Genomic DNA, 25,753 nt, shown 5'->3' with positions numbered 1-25,753 from the left:
CTATGAATTAATTGCTTGGCAGGTTCTGGTTACAAGAATTAAAACTGTTCCTCACAACTATTTATCAGATATCCTTGGCATCTGGTGTTGGTCAGTTTGTTTGTGGCTTACTAAATGATGCTGTTAGTATCTCAGGCTATACAGCATCGAGCAATAGGACGACTGATGAATAATTAATTGGAAAGGATATGAAAGGAAGTGGTCATGGCCTAATTGAAGGCATAATAATGAAGATTTCTGTCTTCTGGGTTGTTGCGCCGTGTAGTCTGGTCGATGTTTACCAACGTTTCAGAGGTCATACTGCCTCCGTCATCAGAGTATGAAGATTTCTGTCTTCTGGGTTGTTGCGCTGTGTAGTCTGGTCGATGTTTACCAACGTTTCAGAGGTCATACTGCCTCCGTCATCAGAGTATGAAGATTTCTGTCTTCTGGGTTGTTGCGCTGTGTAGTCTGGTCGATGTTAACCAACGTTTCAGAGGTCATACTGAAACGTTGGTTAACATCAACCAGACTACACAGCGCAACAACCCAGAAGACGGAAATATTCATACTCACCGCTGTGAGAACCTCAAGTCTCGCATAATAATGACATTTACCTAGAGGGGTTGAGGAAAACCTTGAAACATATCAGTTTCATTTTAATGTCTTCCATACATACAAAATCATCAAATTTTGATTGTTTATAAGTACATAATATATTAATATCATTCCCTGAAAATGTTGCTTAAATAATCTTTAATGCCGAACAAAATACTGCTTGGCACAATAAAAATGACAGAATCTAAATCGTATTCACAGCAGGAAAAAAGCACATGGTGTATATCACACTGATGCTTAAAGCACATTATACAGAACGTTTATAAGCACTACAGCATGATTCACAGCAGTATGGAACTTCATACTGGACCACTGGAATGTTCATGTTAAATGCGTTAGTGCAGATAATACTTTGACAACCAAAAAAATAAGTCTTCTGTCTTACCTTTGTGGTTCAGTGGTACACCATACACCGATGAAATAAAATTACTGTTGGCTTACACTCAAGGCTAAGTTGGCTAACAATGCCTGGCTGGCTGATAATGCATTTTGTCTGATCAGTTCTGCGGTGTTCCCATGTAAGGAATACCACTGAACCATGAGAGCAAGACAGAAGACTTAAAAATTAATTTTTCGAAGTGGTAGCAGAGCCAACACTGACAGCATGAATGCTCCGCCCCTGTACAGGATTCCATGGTTTAGCTTTGGTGCTTCAGAAGAAACAACGTTAGAACAAAATTTCACATTTGCCAAATGAAGTCTACAAACTGCATCAGGGTTCCAAAGTCTAAAAATTTAGGAAAGCTAACATTCAGTTTCAAGAAAGGTTGTTGTTTCTTGGCTCTACAACCTGGTTTGTGGGTTTCTGCCATCTCCTTTTTCAGAGGTTTCTTGGTCTTGATGTGTGCATGTGACCAGCCCACTGACTGCACAATTTCTACACAATCCTGATTTGACTGCCACAGCCATCTAGCAGTGAATCAGGAGAGACTTTGGTGAGAAATGGCAGCTGAATTTTGCTTACAAAACACCTCGTATCATGCACGTAAGGTTCTTTTAAATGCCGCAAATCTATGACATGGGACACCGAAGGAAGTTGTGCTACGGATTTTTATCACCCTTAAAAATTCATCGACCTCAAACAGGATTGAACCCGCTAACCTTTGGTACAGTGGCGAGCACGCTAACCACTAGTCCACCGAGGGCGACTGTTTCAAGAAAGGTATTTCTCAGAATTCAACATATGGCTCATTAAGCCTTTTCATTAAACACACACGTACCTTCTCTTCATGCTGTTCGTTGGAGTTCACCTGGTCCTTCAGTCGATCGCAGCTATTTTGAATTTCTTCATATTTAAGAACAAGTTCTCTCTTCTCTGCTTCCTGAACCTGCAGCTTCTCTTCCAAGTCTTGCAAGTTTAACTGCATCTGCAAGAACAAGATTTTTTTGTTAGGTACAGCCATTTTCAGCTGGTACACACTTTTCAATACAGAACAGCAACTCTTTTAAGAGGAGAGAATAGGCAGCATACTCAGATATGATTACAGATGAACAAGATAAAATAATATAATCACTTATACACAAGCATATGCACCCCCACCATTTATTTGCAATATGCAAAAGAATAGAGAAGATCAGGTGGACGGATCGAGTGACCAACGAAGAAGTATTGAGGAGAGTCAACGAGCAAAGAAACATTCTGCAGGCGATTACACGAAGGAAAGCTAACTGGCTGGGACATATTATGAGAAGGAATGGATTACTGAGTGATATCACCGAAGGCCAGGTTGAAGGAAAGAGAGGACTAGGAAGAAGATTGATACAGCTAACCGACGATCTTAAACAAGGAAAGAAGATGACGTTCCAGGAATTAAAGCGAGAAGCCGAGAATAGGGACAACTGGAGAGCTCTTTTTGGGCAGAGCAATGGACCTGTCGTAAGACAGAACACTGAATAATAATAATATGCAAAAGAAAAATTGGCTTCGCCTAAAACAACAACAAAACTGACTGACACACACACACACAATATTTAAAAACTGCACGTAATTTCTGTTTGATTATTGAACTACGCACAGTTTACAACTCTCATTATACTTTCTCAGTTCTTCTGTTATTATGTCTCCCTCAGGTATAATCTCCTATGAATCCTGTTCTCAAACACTGTCAACCTATGCTTTTACCTTTGGGCAAGATACTCTCACACTGGCACAAAATTAAACATTAAATGGTATTCACTTATTCATTCAGAGTTTTTTTAATGACACTTTCAACTGTTTCGCTTACACAGTACTGAATGATAAGATGATTAGCAAACAAAAAATTGGAGAAGATGTGGAAGGAAGTGGCCATGACTTAATTTCTGGTACTAGCCTCACATTTTTTAGGGATAACTGAGTAAAACCACAGAAAATCTCAATTAAAATAGCCAGTCTCTGGGATGAGTAGAAAGTGTTACCTAAATGCCTACGAAATTAGGTGGTGAACAGATAGTTTTGCGTATTTATATTGTGGGGTTTTAGACATGAGATGCAAAGATAAAAGATGCTGCACTGAATGCTAACAAAGATTTCTTTTGGAAAATAAGTTAAAGTGTAAATTCTGACAAAGATGTGATAATGCAGTCATGTCTTGTAAACAGGATGCAGTGTGTGATTAACAGTTGCAGACAGACAATAAATGGCATTGAGTAGATCAACTGGTGATGTTCACATACATAATTAGGTTAATTAACCCTTTGAAGCCGAAGATCGTCTGAATAATATTTACGAATCCAGACCGTACCGCGAAGAAAACACTTCACCTCACCATTACGAAAATCAGCTGGTTAACCCTTTGAAGCCGAAGCTCGTCTTCATAATATTTACGAATCCAGACCGTACCGCAAAGAAAACACTTCACTTAACCATTAGAAGTCGAATCAGGCGGTACCACATAAGATTTAACAAAAGAACATCCCGGTCGAAGCCTTAAGCATGGGCAAGTGCTACCACCGGAAGACCAAATAAATGACAAAAACAACACGAGGCAACCTGCCACCATGGTTTTAATAGCACTCTATGTCATATTCAAAAGGTACCCAGTCCTGATCCTCAGTTTGGAGGACAGCTATCCCAGCTGAGGCTTTGTTGTTCTCCTTATTTTCTAATTGTTTATCCAAAATAAATACTATTTCAAAGTTGGTAAAGTTACTTATGTTCACCTATACAAGGAGAATATTCAGTGCCTTTGAATTTTTCTTGTTATGCAGCCCCGCACAACCTCCTAAAGTCTTTGCTGCTGTCTTCTTTCAAGAACTTGGTATGAAAATATAGCGCTAATGCTATTGATACTACTGTGCATTAACTAAGAGTCAGTTGCTTGTTTGTTTGCCTTTGTAAAAATGTAAGAAACTACAGTCACATTTAAAAAGTAGATACGCCACGAGGCACAGGATTTGGGGGGTGGGGGTGGAAGCTGGCACATATAACCAAAGATGGTCATCTGTTCAAACATGTGCTGTAATAAGATAGTGTAATTGCGTCATATTGTGAATATTCTAACAATTATTTATTTCAATCCGTCTTATCACAATATTTAAAATTTCTTATAATTAAGATAATAAAATATCATTGATGTTCCATTTTGGAAAAATGTAAATCGATCAATCGATATGGAACATCAATGATATTTTATTATCTTAATTATAAGAAATTTTAAATATTGTGATAAGACGGATTGAAATAAATAAATGTGCTGTAATACAAAATAAAGATTAACAGTTTTAATTAAAATTGTGTAACATTTGTGAAGGGCTGCATAATGTAAATTAAAAGGCATTAAATATTTATCCTGCTTGTTGATTGTTCTAATTAAATATGAAGACTTACGAGTGCTTTAGTAACATTTCTCAACTATGAAAATTACAAAATACTTATGCACAGTCAGACTGTAACAACAATAATCAGCATCATAGCTAGAGACATGATGTAACATGCAAAACATTCAAAATTGTGACAACTCAAGCAGCAACAGTATCTGACAAAAGTAATTCTTCCAGGGAGAAGAGATTCTGCAAGCAGATCACCATATTCATCTTCCATTATGTTAACTGTGTGTCAATAACCATTCTTAAATTCATTTATGTCTCCATACAGGTCTTACAGTTTCTTTCAAACTCATTAATTCTGTTAATCAGATAGTCTCCTGTTTTGTTCCTCAAAGTTCTGTGTTTCATGGCTAACTTTAAATGACAAAATCTTTAAAACACACAATAAACTAGAAGATACTACGATAAAGTTCCCCTTATCAACACATCATTAATTGAAGATATCCGTCTTCTGGGTTATTGCGCTGTGTAGTCTGGTCGATGTTTACCAACGTTTCGGAGGTCATACTGCCTCCATCATCAGAGTATGAAGATTTCTGTCTTCTGGGTTGTTGCGCTGTGTAGTCTGGTTGATGTTAACCAACGTTTCAGAGGTCATACTGCCTCCGTCATCAGAGTATGAAGATTTCTGCCTTCTGAGTTGTTGCGCTGTGTAGTCTGGTCGATGTTAACCAACGTTTCAGAGGTCATACTGCCTCCGTCATCAGGGCGATCGCCCTGATGACGGAGGCAGTATGACCTCTGAAACGTTGGTTAACATCGACCAGACTACACAGCGCAATAACCCAGAAGACGGATATCTTCATACTCACCGCTGTGAGAACCTCAAGTCTTACATCATTAATTTATCAAAGGATACGTTTCTATTAATTAAACAAACAATTAAAATAATTCTGTACATGTTCATTCCTCATACAATTACATTCTGATGCAATGAGTATGAAAACAACCACCTGCAAGCAAGCCACCCCAACACCAATACTAATATAATACCAACCTGAATCAAGATGTAAAAGGCATGTTGTAAACAGCTGACAAGTTATTTTGACGAACATTAAAAATTGTATGGCATCATGAGAATATCAACACAAAATACCCAGTAATCCAGCCAAACACTAATCTTAAGGCCGCCATTCACGATTGCTCCATTCGTCCAAATGGTGTGGTGTCGCTCCAAAATTGTACTGTGAATGCGGAAACTGAAGTCCATTGGCGTGGCGTGGTGGGCTCGTTTGGATATTGTGTCGAGCCATAATCCATCGGATCGCTCCATCACTCCATCGCGCCATCGTATCGTGAATGGGGGAATCGGCGATCGAGCCACTCCAAATCGGTTCGTGAGTGGCGGAAACGTGGTCCATTCTCATGCCAGTCTGCCACGAGCCTTCGTCCAGTGAAGTCCAAACTTGTATAATGTCGGGTCGTGAGTTTGTTATTGAGGTGATTGAGAAATATAGACAGTTGCCATGTTTGTGGCAGATAAGTAATGAAGACTATCATGATAAAGCTAAAATAAGCTTAGCAATGGAAGAATTGGTGGTTTTATTTAAAACCAAAGACCTACCGCCAACAAAGAAAATTCCCTTAGAAGTTGCTTCAGAAAGGAGCATAAGGACTTAAATTGCTTCTATTTAAGAGCCATTGCTTTGACCACTTTCGTTTTGGTTTTTTCCTTTTAATATACAGGCATACTGCCATAGCTAGTACCAATTCTTCGTCCATCGCAAACACCACGCACTTCACAGAGGGACAACAAACCGCAACTGGCGTGACGCGACCGTGAATGTAGTACCTCTTTGGACGACATCCGTTTGGACGTCATCCATTCGGATGTCATCCATCTGGAGCGATCGTAAATGGCGGCCTTTAGACCCTGCACACGAGTGGTTTGGACCTCAGTGGTTTTTCTGCCGCAATGATGGAACACACTGTTTCAACTGGAAGTGAGCGCAAGTGCGGTTTTTCAAACGCAACATGCTTCATTTTTGATGCGGTGCAGTGGCCGCGCTGCGGCTGGCGGTGACAATAGAACACAAACAATCCTTCCTATGTGCGCAAGCGGCAACCATTATATGCCCGACCTTGGTGTAAATGAATAGGAGAAAAGGCCTAAACTGTACAGTGACAAAAACTAAAGAGAAACTGCGGATAGAAGTCTGTGAAGCTGTACCGCCGAACTCAAGCCAACTTGGGGGGAGAGGAGAGGTGGGAGAGAGAAAGTATAAGAATAATTTATTTGGATACAAAGGCAGGTCTTCATATAACTACTGAAAATGGGTTTTCAACAATCTTTGACATACAAGTCGATGTACCCAAAATTTATTTTTTACACTTTGCTTTCGCTCTTAGCAGTAAAGCACACACAGCGAGTCTCTGCAAAATCCAGCTCCCAACTGAAAAGAAAACTCAAACATTGGCGTTTATTTCACCGTCCGTGCGCACAGACAAGAATTTGCGGCTGCGGTTGTTCTATCACTGGGGCGAAAAAACCGCTCGAGCGCGCTAGCCCTTAAACATGGTATAAGATTCCTAAAAGGAATGCTTAAATCTATAACTAATTGCTAACGTATGTAAACTGTATATATTACTAATGCACCAAAGCACAGGTGAGGCACGATGAAAAAAGAATACAGCAGATTGTGGAAATAACTCCCAAGGAAAACATACTACCATACCTCACTCATGATGCACGGAAGAGATTTCTGAATACAGCTAAAGGCAAACTCCACTCCACATACCTCTGAAGTAGCCTGCAGGAGAGAGAGAGAGAGAAAGTGCTACCATATGTCCACGATGTACCAGTGTTAACACTTTACCACAACAACAAAAAACCCCACATGCTTTACAAACTAGAAGAGAATACCTCATACAAAACAGATATATGCACTTATGGTAGCGTGAACAATTTTTTTATTTAACATTACTGAAAATTTTTATGCTATTAAATTTATCACAAGGATTGTGCCAAGATCTCTATTTGCTAAATGGAAATTCTTATAACTGAAATTTATAATAAAGCAATTAAAATATGGATAAGAGAGAGCATTTCTTTTTCTTCGGTATCAGCCTCTGTAACAGACACTTTTTCAGCACAAGATGATGGACTATAAACTTCATAAACCTTGTAATGTGTGTTTATGGCTGAATAGTTGCGACTTTATTGTAAAAAGTTATTTTAATGAAGAACTATCATCATACAAAATACTGTACCACTGTCTGACTGTTTACCTCGCCATTATACTCAATTGTTACAGGTGAAAGCTTCACTGGCATCTGATGAATGAAATGTATACCAAGCCAAGCATACCAAGATCACATGCTTCAGAAATACAAAGCGAGATTAAAAAATACGACTTCAGACACAACGAACCATACCTTCTTTTTACAAAATAGTAATAATCAACTAAAAATAAATGTAATTTTGAAATGTTGGTGTTCAGACTCAGAAAAGATAAAATACAAAGTTCTGGCTCACCATCTTAAAATCAGTTTAAACTATCCAACACCAATATGAAATAAACAAAAGAATACTCAAAGGTGAAAGCAAGGATAAAGAATGGAAACATAATGTTTACCAAGAGTACAACCATTAATATAAGCATGCATGATACTTCAAACCTTATTAATGAGAAACATAATGACAGAGGTGGAAAAGTTATAAAAAAATGGTATTTTAAGAAGTCTAAGGATCTGAGGGATAATGTAATAGGCTTGCACATTCACTCATATATTCATTTTTTAGGTTATGGCACCATGTTGTGGCAGGCTGGTTTGCCAACATTTTGGAGACAATGTAGTTTCCATCTTCAGAGAGGCAGCAGAAATACTTGTACAAAAATTGTACGCTCACCAGACTATCACAATTGTTCTTATCCGCAAAAATATAAATACACAAGACTCAACAACGACCATACATTTTAAAGACTTTGATACAGTTACCCTAGTTCATATATAATCATAATTGTTAAGCAACAAACTCCATGGAACAGAATCCTTCTTCAGAAGTTAACAGGGTGTTCACCAAGTCAAGAGATTCCCCTCCTTTTATGGAATTTAAAGTTTAAATACTGTGTTCATAACAGCCTATCCCCACTCCCCATAACAAACCAGATAAATCCAATCAAAATTCTCAACCATATTTCCCCAAGAACCTCATCCGTGCTTACGCTTAGTGAGTAGTCTCTTAACTTAAGGCTTTCAAACCAAAATTAGTACATTTCTCATTGTCCCTGTATGTGCCACATATCTTTACAATATTTGTTTTCGTCCAATATATTAAAGCTGGTTTCACGTCTAATTTAATACACACCATTTGCAATGCAGCTTATTTTATTTTATTTATTTAGTGTTCTGTCTGACGACAGGTCCATATGAACAGGATCCTTCCATCCTTTTCTCGGACTGGGACCTGTTCATATACGTTCTTGGCAGATGATCCAGAAGTGGTTTGCCATTGCCTTCTTCTGTGTGTGAATGGAGAAACCGGGGAAGCCCCCAGAGGAAAACTCCGTGTTGCCTAGACCACGGCCTTGCCCAACACAAGTTATAAATTCGGGCACCGCCGGGAATCGAACCCGAGACCCCAGGATTACAAGGCCAGCGTTCTAACCGCTAGACCACCTCATCTTATTATTATTTAGTGTTCTGTCTGAGGACAGGTCCATATGAACAGGATCCTTCCATCCTTTTCTCGGACTGGGACCTGTTCATATACGTTCTTGGCAGATGATCCAGAAGTGGTTTGCCATTGCCTTCTTCTGTGTGTGAATGGAGTAATTGTTGGGATGCCACGGAGGAAAATTCCGTGTTGCCTAGACCACGGCCTTGCCCAACACAAGTTATAAATTCGGGCACCGCCGGGAATCGAACCCAAGACCCCAGGATTACAAGGCCAGCGTTCTAACCGCTAGATCACCGCGGCTTACATCACTTTAATTTACCAAGCACATCTGCAGCAAAATAATGACGTGACATTTACTCAATGAAGATATTAACTCCTAATGATGAAAATTAGTTCTGCTCCTATAAAAGCAATTTTTTATTTGGACATATTTTGACCTTGTTTAAAGATACGAAGGTTATATCAACCAACTACTTTTACCACTATTATTGGCTAATTATTTACTTTAACATGCCAAATGTGTTTTGGATCCATGAAGCCATCATCAGTGTATACACATAAAGTTATAAAACCTTGTCATTATGAAATAACTGAGATTAAATCTGAAGAGAATATATACATTTTAAACACCCCTATATTTGCAACACTTATTTTGCAATCACCACACATCTTGGAAAATTATACAATACTTTCACTGTGCTACTCTTATGTCTCCATAAAAAGGCACATATTTTCTAACTTGCTGGTAGAAGTTTTGTTTCACAGGTAGAATGCAAGGTTTTACCTTGTAGCGCACTGCATAATGCAAGTTATCTGCACAACACTACAGTGGGTTCCAAACAACAGCTACATGCTGCGACATCCACCTCTCAGGATATTCTACGATGCCGAGAGTAAGTATATTACAGACCGAATCGAGTGTGATTTAGATTCTTACCTCTTCTGTTCTCTGGAGCTTTTCCAACGACTGCTGGAGTTGGTCTTTCTCATCCCTAATCGTTTCCAACTCAGCCTCCATGATCTGCATCTGCTGGCGCCATCTTTCCTCTTCTTGTTCAACATGGTTCTGGAGTTTGTTCAACATTCCTTCCTGTATAAAGAGAAAGTAATAAAAAAATAAAAAAAGTTATTGAGCTGTTACTTTTCAACACTGAACATAATACATACATTACAAAGTATATTCTTGTGTGTCAGAACATGCATTAATGTTAAAAAAAATGGACCATGTTAATGCTTTTAAGATTTGGGAATAATGTTAACTTGTGAAAGAGAAAATTATATGAATATAAAAGTCATAAATTTTGTCAAAACACAAAGGGTTATAAATCAGATTATAAACTGTCATTAGCCTCTAAGGATAAAAGAATATAATATTTTATAACAACTACTAGTCAAACATTATCTTGCGATAGTGAATCAGTGTCCCCTAACCACAAAAAAGAAAAGTTGGCAAGGAAAGATTAATATCACCTGAAATGCATAACATGTAGGATATACCAATATCATCACAAGCGCTCATCATGTGGGATACAAAGTTTTGGACTGCAAAAGAAACCATGACAGAACTACAAATTCAAAAAATAACAGAATTCAGAGAATAAAGAAGAAACTTGAAAAAACGCATTCACAATACGAGTTCTGGCAGCAATAAAAAAAAGTTTACAAAGTATCTAAAATGATGCAATGACTGTTTAGTATTATATTTATCAAGTCTCAAAAGGTACAATACTGGAAATGATGATGATTATGATATTGATATTCTTGTATATATATAGGTCTACTCCAGTTTCATTAACCCTGGGGCAGATCTACTTTCCCCCCACCACAAAAACAAGAATGCATCTGATTGATGTCTTCTGGGTTATTGCACCATGTAGTCTCGTAGAGGTATACTGCCGTTTCAGAGGTCCTTGCTGCGATTCATCGCTCTGATGATGAAGGCAGAAAGGACCTCTGAAACATCAGTAAAATTCTACCAGACTACACGGTGCAACAACCCAGAAGACAGAAATCTTCATACTCACCGCTGTGAAACCTCAAAACTTACATGTGTGAAATCTGTTTGCATTCATTACCACAGAAAGGGATGGGATGGGATGGGAAGGGAATGGAAAAGAAAAGAAAAGAAGAGAAGAGAAGGGAAGAGAAAAAGTTGTTAGCAATATATCTCCAGCATACCGTCTCTTCAATAATAGTCTTGTAGTGTGTGACCATGGTCTGCAGCTGAGAGTTTTGCTTTTCTAGTTCTATTAGCATGGATGAATGATCCTCAGACACAGAATCCGCTGCTGGTTGTCGTGTTTTAAGTTGAGAGATGAAACTCGTGGCCGAACTTTCAAACCTCTCAACCCACAGATCATACGCCTAAGAATACAAATACTGATCAAATATATTTCCTCAAATTTCTCACATTTACTTACATATAAATTCAGATTTAGGAAAAGGTACTCACTAGGAAGTGAAGACTTTTTTTCCACAATTTGAACAAACATAATCAAATTAAATTCACAACAAAATATCAAATTAATCATAGCTGGTAAGAATTACATACATTTTGCAGTAATAATATTCCTACAATGTTCTGATTTAATTCATATCTGGAGACTCAAAAGAGTAAACAACTTCAAATTTGTCACCAAACCACAGAATACAGAAGGTATGGCTACTATAAAATAAGCAAATTCATGTGAAGATGCGTCAAAACATAATTAGAATTAGAATTAGAATTACAGAGTGTGCACACATTTGGCCCACATCAATTTGAAACATACAATGAATAAAAATATGTTCTTGGAGTAGTTTCGCTAAATGAGATAGATAATTTGAAATATTACACAATCTCTAAAGTGACATAGTATTTTTAACAAAATTATGTTAGATCTTAAAATTATATATCAATTATCAGTTAAACTGAACAAATGAAGTGACATTCAGTTGTTTAGCAAACAAATTTGCTGAAGCCTATTACATGAAAAGAATTCATAATGATTTATGTGAGATTATCACTGTCAATGAAACTAATATGCTAATGAATAACTAACACAGCTTTATGAGTTGTAAGCTATTCATCCATGAACAAGCTTGGAATATAAGACAACATGAAACATGAAGATTTCTGTCTTCTGGGTTATTGCGCTGTGTAGTCTGGTCGATGTTAATCAACGTTTCAGAGGTCATACTGCCTCCGTCATCAGGGCGATGACGGAGGCAGTATGACCTCTGAAACGTTGGTTAACATCGACCAGACTACACAGCGCAATAACCCAGAAGACAGAAATCTTCATATTCACCGCTGTGAGAACCTCAAGTCTTACAACATGAAACATTTTTATCCTACCGTATGGTCTTCAATTCTAATATCACGGAATATCCTCTGCAATAGCTCTTTAGTGGCTGCCTGCTCTTCTGTTCTGACCTTTTTACTAACTTCCTGTTAACAAGAAAGAAAAAATTAAGACAAATCAAAACAGCACTGAAACTTTAACACAAAAACAGTATATCACAATCAGTAAGAGAAATACATTCTTTAACATCTTAAGAAGCTCCACACACTACTAGGACCTTTAAAAATATGACCTGTCAACTGCATAAACTACAAACTTTTAAGAGTCCTCACATGAAATATCACATACAACAAAAATTTATGTGAGAAATTAAAAAAAAAATCTTTATTTGTTGATTTTTGTGACACATCTGTAATTAATTTCTGTATCATTAAAAAGAAACTTCATATGCACAGTTTTGAAGAAAGCATTATATTCTTTAACTGATTAGCAGTATTCCCTACTGGCAGATCTCAGATTCTTAGTCCGAAACTTACGTTCTTGCTAAGCGTTATTAATCAGTCTTTATATCAGTATATACCACAAAGCTGCACTATCTTCAGTCAGACAGAGTTACTTTGCTCTTGTTAACAAACATACAGAGATGTATTATGAGCCGGGATAGCTCAGTCAGTTTAGTGACTAGCTACGGGCTGGGCTATCGGGGTTCGGTCCCCGAAGGGGCAGTGGATTTTTCCTCTAGCCTCTGGGTCCAGACCGGCTCTGGGGCCCACCCATCCTCCTGTCCAATGGATCCTTTCCCGGGGGTAAAGTATGGCCGGGGCGTGATGCTGACCACTCACCTCCATCTGGTGCCGAGGTCAAGAAAGAGTATGAGCTATACCTCCGCTTCCCCCCCAAATGCCAGCATAGGCATAGAGCGGGACGGTTTACTTACAGAGATGTATTAACATAAGACGAAACAGTATATTCTCCCATACTTCCAAGCATTTATAATATGACTTTGTAATGCCTTCCTGCAATATTTCTAGCATGCATGCCATACACAGGGTAGCACAACTCCATGCATTACACTAAAGCACATCACCAAACAGTCTACCATATGATCAAAGTTTTCTTCATATCATTTGACAGTGTCACTAGACATTTTTAATTTTCGGCACCACTATAAACCTGTACTTATATCAAGGTGAAATATACAGAAGGCACTCAACATTAAATAACTAGACAATGAGTGAATAAGGATCTAATGTATTTCATAAATAAAAGTATGAACAGAATTAGATGTATCAAACAAATTGAAGGCATAAAATACTAAACTAAGCTGACTACACCATTAACTGGGTGAGCCCTATAAACTACTCTTTTTGCAGTTATAAAGCATATACAAACTACACACTGATACAAAATGATGTTCACATGTGAATACACATGCATGCACACAGCCATGTACCGTGTTACCATGACTCCCACTGTCAAGATTTAATGATGAAAACTTTAATCATGAAATTAGCCCACTTCAGATAATAAAATTTGCATCCTATCATTTTCTGGATATAACTTATTTGATGAGTTTTGCGTGCAATCTACACACAATTTCACATGAGATGAACGCATTGACATGAATGAAAACATCCGTTCACATATTACTTAGTAACGGGAATTGTAAACACCTCTTTGCCACGATGAGTGCAGTTACTTAGTTCATCAGGTGTTACTGCAAGGCTAAATGGCAATTTACTTCCAGTCTTGGAAGTAACTGCAAGAAAACAGAACATGTTCTGTTTTTTTGAATACTGTATCCAAGATTTCAACACAAGATATACAAAATTGTACATAATGAACTCATGTCTACTCTTCTTATTAATACGATTAATTAAATAAGGAGAAGCAAATTCGATGTTCTAAAGTGGGCTTTACAGAAATATGTTAATAACTTACACTGACTAGTATAGTGGACTCTTTCACTTTAGATTCCAGGGACTTTTCGGTGACAGACAGGGCCTCCATAGCTTTCCAGTTCTTTGTACGCAAATCCTAAGACCATAAAAGGATAAACCATTAGGAGAATCCATAGATATTAACCACCAAAAAAATATTAACTTACAATATGGCATACATACTGCCGTAAAAATTGAACAATCACAGACATTTCAGCCCGTAGAATGTGGAATTACAAATGATAACCATAAATTTGTGGTACTTCTTCTTAACAAAACTGCAAACACTGATCTACACTTGATCTTACAATAACACATAAAACATGCTTCCTTCATTAACGTCAAGTTAATATTCATCAAAGTATGTTATGATGTAGTTATTACCCAAGCTAAACATCAATTTCTACCGTGAAGTACTGAGAAAGGGGGGGAAAAAACAAAAACAAAAAAAAACACACACACTAGTGTTTAAAGAATGTGCTAATTTTTCTGAGCATTTCAGTGAGACTAGTTTTTACATCAAACCTAATCAGTGTTCCAGAATGATTTACAATAATTAATTTTATGCTAGTTTACCAAATAACATATCTTTGAAAGCTGAAGCATCAGATGCATTTAAAATATAAGAACATTATTCACATTGCAATGCTATGGATTCTCCTAAACTCTAGAACTACCTTTGTTAGCTTTGTGCTGACATGCAATGATGCAAACGAGAATATTAAAGCATTGTGATTATTTATATGTTTCACATATGCGTGTGTGTGTATTTGTAATGTGATAACTGGTAAGCAACAACTTCTTCCTAAGTAATGATATCTTCTACATATTTATGCTGAAAAGATAATGGTACTAATGCTGACGCTTGAAAATAGTTTTACGTAACATGAAATACAAACATATGATAATTGTGCTATAGTGTAGTCTTGAAAGCCTGTGCAGAATGTTATAACAAAACACGCAAATTTCACCCAATATTTTATCGTGTAATTATTCTGAGTCATACAGAATAAGACTAAAGAGTTTTTGTAAGGTCTTATTGATTCTAGAACCTAGAGCTTTAAATGCTAATAGTAAATGAATATACAATTACCAGTGATCTACCCAAAATTATGAGACAGTGGTACAGACATCCTTTCATACAAGGAAAATCACTTCCTGTGGAAAAGCTCTCAGCAATACAATGCCATGAATTTTCTTTTTAAGATAAATATTATATTTGTTTACCGTCAAATCACAATAAAATAGTAAGATAAGATAATTAAAATGATTAAAATATCATCTTATGTTCCATATCGAGCATTCGATTTACATCGGAACATTCACAACATGTTTCGGTTTATCAAACCGTCATCAGGTGTTAATTATAAACTTTTAAACTCAAATTACAATTATTTATATTTATATTTTTTATAATTTTATCATCTTTCTCATTATATTTTATGGAAGTTGTGTCTAGATATTATTAATATAACATTATTGTTGAGGTGGTGTTATTGATGTTTATACCAGTCATATATGAAATAGCAATCGGTTCAGATGTGTTCAGAGGAGAGATCCAGAAGTGTTACCATCTCGGAGCAAGGTTCGTTATTGACTCTTATGCTGATAACGTAATTTGAGTTTAAAAGTTTATAATTTACACCTGATGACGATTTGATAAACCGAAACATGTTGTGAATGTTCCGATGTAAATCGAATGTTCGATATGGAACATAAGATAATATTTTAATCATTTTAATTATCTTATCTTACTATTTTATTGTGATTTGACGGTAAACAAATATAATAATTATTTTAATTAATATCACAATATGACGCAGCTACACTATCTCATGAATTATTTTTAAGTTTTCTGTGGTAAAACATCAGCTTTGTGCAGCTGATCTACATTTAACCCACACCATGCTACATCTTGGTCTGTCTCAGTCTGGACCTCCCGGTTAATCAGGGAAGCCGCTTAATTGGGCCAGTGTTCTAGTCTCGATGTGTCCCAATTAACCGGAATCCACTGTACTTATCAGAGTCCATGACCTTATTCACGAATGCAAAGGTATTCCTGTATTCCACCAATAGAATCCATAAAGCATGCTAGTATTTTTAACTGATGAAGGGAATTATCATTTGAGTTTAAGTATCACTGTAAAGCTCAAATTTCATCTTCAGCAAATACATCAAATTCAATATACAAAGAACAGCTTACACAAAAGCATTCCACCATGTCAAAATTCAGTGTAAATGTGTCTATTGCAGGAAGGATGTATTTCATTCTTTGTGTTTGTGTGTCCCATAGCAAAAGTCCTTGATTTATTTATGAAGCAGAAATATAGTTTTAATGACGTATACTTCTTTAGAAATATAATCTACAGTAATCTATAAAGAAAATAACTGGACTCAAAGCATCTACATTCCACATTTACTGCATTCTGGATAAGTAATCATGATACCATAACAAATTTGAAGCTGTAGATTAATCTGCATTGTCAAAACAGTTAGGTTAATAGTATAAAGTACTGCGAGAACATTAGAACTGTAAGATAAGTTATCACAGAAGTGGTCGAAGTGTGGATCTCGATTTGTACTCAACTAATTAAGTTGTTGAGGCACACATATAATCTCCCATTTTGTTAAATTCAGTGAGTACTCTATATTCAGCCATTAATATGTATGTAGGTAAGTAAAAAATGATATGCAATACAAGCGATGGAGAGCGACTACCATGGGCAGAGCTGGACCGCATGGTTCTTATGGAAGGAGGGCGAGAACGCCCTATTCCCCCGACCTGGTACCAAGTGACTATGCCCTCTTCCATGAGATGAAGGATTCCATGCGTGGTCACCGATTCCCTGACAGTGACACCTTACATGATGCTGTCAGGGAGTGGGTACGAGACACCCCCAAACAATGGTTTCGTGAGGCAATACGGAAATTGCCAGAGATGGCAACGGTGCATCGACCTCCAAGGAGAATATGTGGAATGGGCCGAAGTGTAACCTGGGAGCCACCACCATCAAGGATCATATAATTCACGTTAGTCTAAATCATTTGTATACGCCCCACGTATATAAATGACCAGGAGTTAATATATGTCCATCATTTCGTAATTATCTTGTGCTGCTCGTGAAACATAGTCCTATGAACATAAGGAATGAACATAAACTGTCCAAGAGGGAGACTGAGATCAGGACTGGGAACAAGGGGAAGGAAGACCAGGGAATGGAACTGAGGAGGAGGCGGAGTTGGAGCAAGACAGAGCTAGATACAGATGCTAGATTGTCGGACATCCAACTTAAAGTGTAAGCGTATGTCTTGGGAAGAAGTTACATAAAAATGATGACCAGCTGGACTCATACCTCAGATGCAGAAAGCAAGTACTGAATACAGAATTCTTATGAGGAACAATAAAGCAAGACTGACATTAAGATCGTACCAAAACTGATTCTGCTGAGGAGTGTGTATACAAACAACATACGTCAATGTACAAGGGATATCACCTTTAATATTATATTAGCAAGGGCAGAATAATATATTTAAACTCTGTTCAGTCTTTAAACCTTTGATGCTGGCCTCAGTAAGCTGTACTGACCGTCTTGCCTGCCGTATGCCAACATCAATCACAGATAGTGACTTGTGCAGTGTCTTAATTAACACACTCTTGCTCACATGCCTCTGCTACTACTCAGAATGTTATGACGTACTTTTGCAGATAAGGCTTTGCCTCTGCTCCTAGCATATTTATGTGTACGTTTCATGCATTTGATGTTTAATTTAAAAGTAAAGTAAAGTTTGTCCCACTATACGCCATGTAGGCGTTTGGGGTGAGTGGAGGTATAGCTCCTCTCTTCCTTGACCTCGGCACTAGATGGGGGCCGGCTTTACCCCCGGGAAAGGACCCCGGTACCCATTCTAGAGGAGGCTGGGTGGGCCCCAGAGCCGGTCTGGACGCAGAGGCTAGAGGAAAAATCCTCTGCCCCCGTCAGGGAACCCCGGTCGTCCAGCCCGTAGCTAGTCACTATACTGACTGAGCTATCCCGGCTCATATATTTAATTTATTAGTATGTAAGTAATGGTTCAAGAGTGAAGAAAATTTTACAAACTTATACCTTCTGCTCCTATTACCTGAATGATAGTGTTATCAAAAATCATAATAAATAACAAAGAAAACTTTAACTAAAAGGTCAACTTGCTTCCTACACAATTCATCAAACTTGCTCAAGATTTATATGTACATTCCTGTAATATTTTAAGAAACAACTTAAATGTTCTAACTATGAAGTACAGTAAATATAGTAAAAACCAAAATCACAATATTTTAACCAGAGGCAATACATTCAGAGTGATAATGTAATTTAATATCAGAGTTAAAGTTTGTCAATATATTCCAAAAATTACAGTTCATTTACAGTAGTAGTTGTTCTATGTTATGATAGACAAGAGAAAAAATGCTTATTGTGTTAAAAGATATACATGTATGCATATATAAAGACACAAAACAAAATCAAATGCAGTATTAAGTAATCTGCATACTTACATTGTTCTTTCTTCTTTGTAATTCCAAATCTTCATTCAGCTTACTAATCTCAGTCTTGCATGTATTGATGTCAGAATTGAGCTTTTCTATAACAGAATCTTTCTGTTTCAACTCATCATTAAACTTCTCCAACAGAAGCTCTTTCTGCTTCACTCTGTAAAAAGCAATAACGCTTTATTTAAAAAAATTAAGATATGAATTAAGGAGGAAAAATTACTGAGCTCAGTTTCTCCTAGCTGCCTTTTCTGGGATAAATTAAATCAATAGAAATACTGCTTTCCTCTTGCAGGTATATTACAGTTATCGTAAGTAGTCTTTAACGTTTTCCTTGTTAACAAATGAAAACAGCTCACTTCTTATGAAATTGATTTTTAACTGATTTTGGAGTTTATCATATTTACATAAAATTTTGATATTTTTACTGAAATATACTTGCACAAAATCAAGCATTTTCATTCACATTTGTTTCTTCTCTGTGCACACACAAGCACCAACCTGCCCACGTGTGAACACGCACATTTCACAAAAATGTTATACATATTACAAGGACACAATTTTAAACACACTTTACTGTTACTATCCAGTGTATTGGTGCAATGTGACTGAGTCTCCAACAGCAAACTATTGTCACTGCTTACTGGTCTACGGTTAAAACTCATAAATGAAAATAATCTAGCACTTGGCCATATACACCATCATCACCGTTGTTGTTATCATCAGTGTCACAGCCCACTATGAACCTTGGCCGTCTTAAGTAATATTTGCTGACTTTCCACATTCATGATTACAGACTACCAACTTCTCTCCCCAAACATCATAACATCCTGATCCACACATAAATTCACCATAGCTGACATTACCCCTTCCTCCTTCTGGTGACACCCTAAACACAGTCTTTGCTTGGTAATTCTTGAAGCAAACTGTTTTCTGGATGTTTCAGAGATGGGAATCTATCTCCCACCTCCGAAATGTCGTGGTTTTGTTGATTTAATTTAATCTTGGACGATGGATAATGACCAGAAAACAGTTTGCTTCGACAATGCACCATCGTCACAAAATCTCAGAATTGGGTACGAGTTGTTTTTGAAAGCCACAGAAATACTTAGACTGCTTTCACACGTGGCTCATGTGAACAGCTCACGTGAGCCGAAGTGACTGCTGGGGATAGAATTTCCAGCAAAATGCATTGGACCCTTGCACACGAGAGCCGGTGAACCTGTGTGAGCGGCTCATGAGCCACTATGCAGCTTTCCCCGCTAGTAGCGGCTACTGGCGGGGAGAGTCTTATCTGCTTTAAGATGAAACCCTTTCACACGAGGCTCAGTGGGCTGCAAATCAAGCCAGGCTAGCCAACGCCTTTATAAGGGAGAGGCACATTGTGGGGGGGAAAAACTCCAGTAAGTTGTTTGTAATAGGTACTATTTATTAATAATTTATAACAATCATGCTATAAAATATTACTATTACTTCTTCTAGTTCCAACATGATTTGATGAACGATGCTAATACACTGAAAATGTGTTGCTGGAGGGACTGAGTGAAGTTGGTAACTCTAGCGGAGGGTCATGTAAGCCAAACTCTGAATTGCTTATCGTCTCCACATGAGCTGCATACCGGCTCAGCGAGGCCCTCAGTTGAGCGGCTCACGTGCTCACGTGTGAAAGCAGTCTTACTGTCTATCGTAACAGCCTGTAACAGACCAGGGACAGTCTGCACCAAGCGGACAGACAATAAACAATCCTGAATTTCTGCACCTATGATAAGCAGGTTTAAAGAAGCTCCAAGTGGGTTGAAACAAAACAAAACAAAACAAAACTACATGCCTGTACTTAAAATAAAACATACGGGAGCAACATGTTTCAGCCCACAAAGCCATCTTCTCGTTCATTTCTCACCACACTATTCATAAAAGTGAGAAATCAGTGTCAGCATGTAAAATACTGCCTATAACTGTAAAGTCAGAATCAAGAAATGTTGAACAAAATACATATAAAGTCAAAAATATCTATGACCAGAAATTGTGATCCCAAAACACATTTTTTCATATCTATTTTATCATTTAACCACGCAACTTTTACTATGTCAATTAATGAATAAAATTACTGTGTGTTTAACTATGTGCTGTCATTTCACTGCTTGAGCTATCTCGACTTTTTATGGATATTCACGGTATGAACGCAAATTTTCTACAGTCCTCCAATTTTAGTAAGTTTTTTAGCTCTTCCAGTCATATATTAATTCAATAATTGAGTAGAAATTATTACTTGCTACTCACATGCTGTCTTCTTCTGAGACACGCTCCTTGGTGTCTGCTTGCTTTTCTTCTGGGTCGTGAAGGTCTCCATTTTCCCGACCCTCCGCTGCTGGTCTTTCAGTCATTGCTGTCACCTGTGCTGCAAGTGACTCATTCTCTTCTCGAAGCTGCTGCGCTTCCTTTTCAAGCTGTGAAAATGAGGCTATTTGGGATACAAGATGTTCATTCTCTTCATGCAGATGCTGAGTCTCTGCTTGCAGATCTTTCACTTTAATAACTTGAGCTAACAGCTGTTCATTCTCTGATCTCAAATGACTGACTTCACTTTTTATTTCGTTGTAGCTGGCACATTTCTCTTTCAATGCTTCCAGTTCTTCTTGTAAATTTTTATATTCATACTGTAATGCTGCCTCATGCTGTCTGGAATTAGCAACAAGATGTTCCAATTCAGTCTTTATTCGATGTAACTCCTGGAAGGATAAAACTTCGCATCAGAATATGCAAGCATCGAGCCCATATAGGCGCTGTGCCTGAATCAAAACTGTATGTAAAATTACACTTAAAATACACAACACCTGTATGTTGTATGGCCTGAAGACGGCTCAGAAGGGCAAAACATGTAGTCACAAAACAATGTAATAGAAGAAAGTTGTGCACAATAGAATTTGATTCTTCCATTTCTTTTTTCGTATCCAGTACACACCATTTCAGCATGGTGTGCATTGGAGGTTAGCAGGATTCACGACCCATCGGTACGTGGGTTCGACCGGGACTGCGACATTTAACGCTCCTGCTGTGACCCCCTTTTTTGTGAAATGATGATGAAAGTGGAGTAATTGTTGGGATGCCACGGAGAAACCCCGGAGGAAAACTCCGTGATGCCTGGCCCACGGCCTTGCCCAACACAAGTTGTAAATCTGAGCACCGCCGGGAATCGAACCCGAGACCACGGTATTACTAGCCCAGCGTTCTAACCGCTAGACCACTACATCAGGACATAAGGTAACAAAGTCAATATTAGTACAATATGTGGCATTACTTACCTCATTCTGCCTTACAAGTTCTTGAGCTTGATCAGTAGACTCTTTTAAGTGAGCAGCCTGAGACTCAAGATGCCTAATCTGATTCTCACAGTGAGAGATCTGTTCTCTAAGCATCTTGATCTCTCCATCCCTGCCGTCTCTCAGTTTCTGCAGCTCACCACTTAGAGTTGCATTGATATTTCCCTGCTCTTGTAACTCACCATGAAGTTGGCCAATCTGAGACTTGAAAGCTGCTTCAGCCTGAAAATTACAATATATTTATATAAATATTTGTGATATGAACCAACAAATTTTAACGAGAAACACTACTGCAATCGACATTAACGCAAGGCATTAATGTATACTTACTTACTTGGATGACCCGTTCTTCAAGTGCCTGAGCACTTCGGGTCCCAACTTTTTTGTTGGTAACAAGTACATAACATTTATTTAGGTATGAGCCCAAACACACATTCAAAAATAATGACTAAAAAGGTGCTTCAATCAGAAACAATGGACTGAAATGATACTGAGTTAGCGCCAATATTAAAACCATCCAACCAGTGAAATCTTCAGTTCTCCTTGTAAGAACAGAAAGTGTGGTGAGATACTGAATTTATGCAATGCCATCGTGATGACTTACTTTTTGGTTTATTTAATACTTCCTCAACTGTACAGGTTAAACAGGATTGAATTTTAGGCTGACTGTGATGGATAAAATGGTTTTGAAAGAAAGTCATGGCAATTTGTTTTGACAGTAACACCAGCACTGCCAGAAACACCACTAGAAACTGTCAGTTTAGATGTTTTATGAACCATGAATCAAACGTGGAGCCTCCTAAACACAAATTAAATACTGAGCACTCAAATACAATGCTTGGCATCACAATGACTCTTCTTTACTTTGTTAAATAATCATGGCATCTTACTTAATCAGACATATGAGGTAGCTCTGTAATCTTTCACAGTAACCACAAGTCTTGACTTCTTATTAGCACACATGAGGAATGTTTTGACTTTCTTATAGTTAAATTTCAAATCCTGAATGGGTTTTCTCATCAGGAAACAATTTAAAAGAAAACAGATCAAAAGAATAACCCTAGAAAAAGAGCAATAATGCTTTAACAATTAAATTTGTCTGTATTCAACATCACGCACGAGGAAACAAATTCAGCTTAGCCAGAGGTTTCATAAACACACAGAAAACACTCCTTTCATGGCACTGTGTAATTATATTGACCTCCCCGCTGATTCTATTTCCCTCTGTCCATTTATAAACAATACATCAAATGCTCAAGAGATGCTATGCTGCCTTCACCTCCTGATTTGTCTCATTGAGATGAGCAATGTGAAGCTCCAGTTGTTGTCGCTGATTGTGCAGCTCCTGTTCCAACACTCCCTGAGCCTGGCCTTGCTCGTCTTGCAGCTTTCGGAGTAGCTGATGGTCCTCATTCAACTGAGCTTGCAGCTATAACCAATACCATCATCATCATCATCATCATCATCATAAACCTAGGTGCTTGCAGTTGGCTGCGCTACCAACGTTTAAGAGGAGTATACTACCTCCATCATCAGGGCTCCTCGTCCCATGGCTTTGATCTGCCCATCACTCTCCATCCATCCAATCCCTCTCCTGTCCCTATATAAACAATCTACTCATACAACACTTCTCATTTCAGCCCTGATGATGAAGACAGTATGTTCTTCTGAAATGCTGGCAATGCAATCCACACAGTAAAGTACCCAAAACCTAAAGAACAATGTTAATAAATCACAAATAAAGCTTAAAATTAATTACTACAGGCTTAGAAATAATCACATATGTTAAAACACAAACAAGATATAACCCACAGCAGAGCTACGTTAACAATTTTAATGAAAAGAGCTTCCTTTTGGTTGAAGTTAGAAGTGGGTAAGACAATACATTTCTGCTTTGCTTTCAATTCTGTCCGAGATCTTATGAAGGAACACTAAAAAATGCTAGTAAGTACTCCGAACTCCAAGCAAATGTTTCTCGCACAAAATGAAGTTGATACCTGTAATCTTTCCTGTTAAAATTTGGAGACTGCTGTCATTTCTCTGAACCTAAATAAGATAATAGTTAAAAATTGTTTCAACGCCATTACAAATGTTAATAAATAAATTTAATGTAACATCAATGGGCATCATTGAGGAATATTCTCACCAGAAACTGCACTGTCTACTTTCGTGGCACTGAAATATACTGCCTACTTCTGAACTACTATTCAATTTTGCAAGAAGAATTATAAGACCATACATTCTGGGCCAGACCTGATGTAAACGTAATCTCTAAAATCTGGTAATGTAATGTGCGGAAGCCTTTACAAACTTATGTATTTACTACTACGATATTTTCTAAACTACTCTCTTTCCACACCAAGCTATACAAGTTCTCAAGACATGACCTGTGAATATATTGTTTTTTTATTTAAAACAAAAATTAAACTCAATTTGCACGCTTTCTTAAAATTTACTGTTATACAAAATGACAATCTTAAGTTGAATGACCCTTCACAGAAGGCGGTGATATTGTTTATAATCAGGTTTCTTAAGAATACAGCGTCACATGCAGTGGCATGACCTTACTGCACTGCTTCATAAATTACTGGGTTAAGACAATGCAGTTAGACGTACCCCCAAACAGGAAACAAAATACAACGACCAAACAAAATGTCAATTACAAATCACTTAAATATTTCTAAAGCAACCTGAACACAACATCAATACACCGAAAGAGCTACCCTCAGAAAAAACATCTCATCACCAAACCACATCTAGTTATGCCATACGAGGGGCAGTCAAAAAGTTCCCGGAATTGTGGTATAGTACTGTAATGGTAGGACATATGGCAACGCTTACCTAATCACCTTCAAAGTAGAACCCTTGCGCACATACACACTTGCTCCATCGATCCTGCCGTTGTTGGAAGCACCGGCAGAAGGCTTCGTTAGGAATGTTCCGGAGTTCGGCCGTAGCAGCCGATTTGATGTCCTCCATGGTTGCGAAACGCGTCCCCTTGAGGCCCATTTTCAGGGTAGGGAACAGCCAGAAGTCACTCGGAGCGAGATCCGGAGAGTATGGTGGTTGGGTGATGACAGGAATGCTTTTCTCGGCGAGGAATTGCCGCACAACCAGCGATGTGTCGAATGTGACGGCCGAACTCCGGAACATTCCAAACGAAGCCTTCCGCTGGTGCTTCCAACAACGGCAGGATCGATGGAGCAAGTGTGTATGTGCGCAAGGGTTCTACTTTGAAGGTGATTAGGTAAGCGTTGCCATATGTCCTACCATTACAGTGCTATACCACAATTCCGGGAACTATTTGACTGCCCTACGTAAAACATAACAGTTCTTGAAGTTAGAAATCAGATCATTTTATCAATATTCCTAAAAATTTACGAAATATATATCAACTGACTAACAAGAATGATCAGAATTCTTGGTTTTAAAATATGAGTGCAGTAACAACGTAGACACATCAAACATGAAGATATATATATCTGAAACACGCAGTTTGATAAACATTTAGATAGAAAGCTTGCGTGATACACGAAGCAAACAACAAAGTAAGTGAAGAATACACATTGGGATGCTGCACTACAGAATTGTTTTTCTTCAAGAAATATGCACCCACCCAGTTTAATAGACACTTAGAAGTCTTTCTATTTGGTTCCGAT

General features: G+C 37.8%; 1 protein-coding gene across 5 annotated transcripts in view; it reads right to left on the bottom strand.

The window, feature by feature from the left end:
- The window catches only part of alt (SMC superfamily domain-containing protein aluminum tubes), a 61,872-nt gene that overhangs the window by 12,008 nt on the left and 24,111 nt on the right, over window positions 1-25,753 (bottom strand). For 2 of the 5 annotated variants that reach the window (XM_087348778.1, XM_087348780.1), the window contains exons 6-15: window positions 23,374-23,523; window positions 22,077-22,316; window positions 21,055-21,503; window positions 18,781-18,934; window positions 14,251-14,346; window positions 12,363-12,455; window positions 11,204-11,389; window positions 9,963-10,115; window positions 7,080-7,154; window positions 1,818-1,964 (exon numbers count right to left, since the gene is read on the bottom strand). In XM_087348778.1, coding sequence (XP_087204904.1) covers window positions 1,818-1,964; window positions 7,080-7,154; window positions 9,963-10,115; window positions 11,204-11,389; window positions 12,363-12,455; window positions 14,251-14,346; window positions 18,781-18,934; window positions 21,055-21,503; window positions 22,077-22,316; window positions 23,374-23,523 — 1,743 coding nt within the window. The remainder of the gene's footprint in view (window positions 1-1,817; window positions 1,965-7,079; window positions 7,155-9,962; window positions 10,116-11,203; window positions 11,390-12,362; window positions 12,456-14,250; window positions 14,347-18,780; window positions 18,935-21,054; window positions 21,504-22,076; window positions 22,317-23,373; window positions 23,524-25,753) is intronic. The other 3 variants (XM_087348779.1, XM_087348782.1, XM_087348781.1) reach the window with 3 other exon arrangements.

Source organism: Zootermopsis nevadensis, unplaced genomic scaffold (assembly GCF_977971745.1).
Source record: "Zootermopsis nevadensis isolate Lab colony 2312 unplaced genomic scaffold, Znev_1.0 Znev_ptg000013l, whole genome shotgun sequence".
Lineage (NCBI taxonomy): Eukaryota > Metazoa > Arthropoda > Insecta > Blattodea > Termopsidae > Zootermopsis > Zootermopsis nevadensis.
Note: the sequence above shows the minus strand (reverse complement) of the source record. Positions and strands in the feature narration are given on the sequence as shown.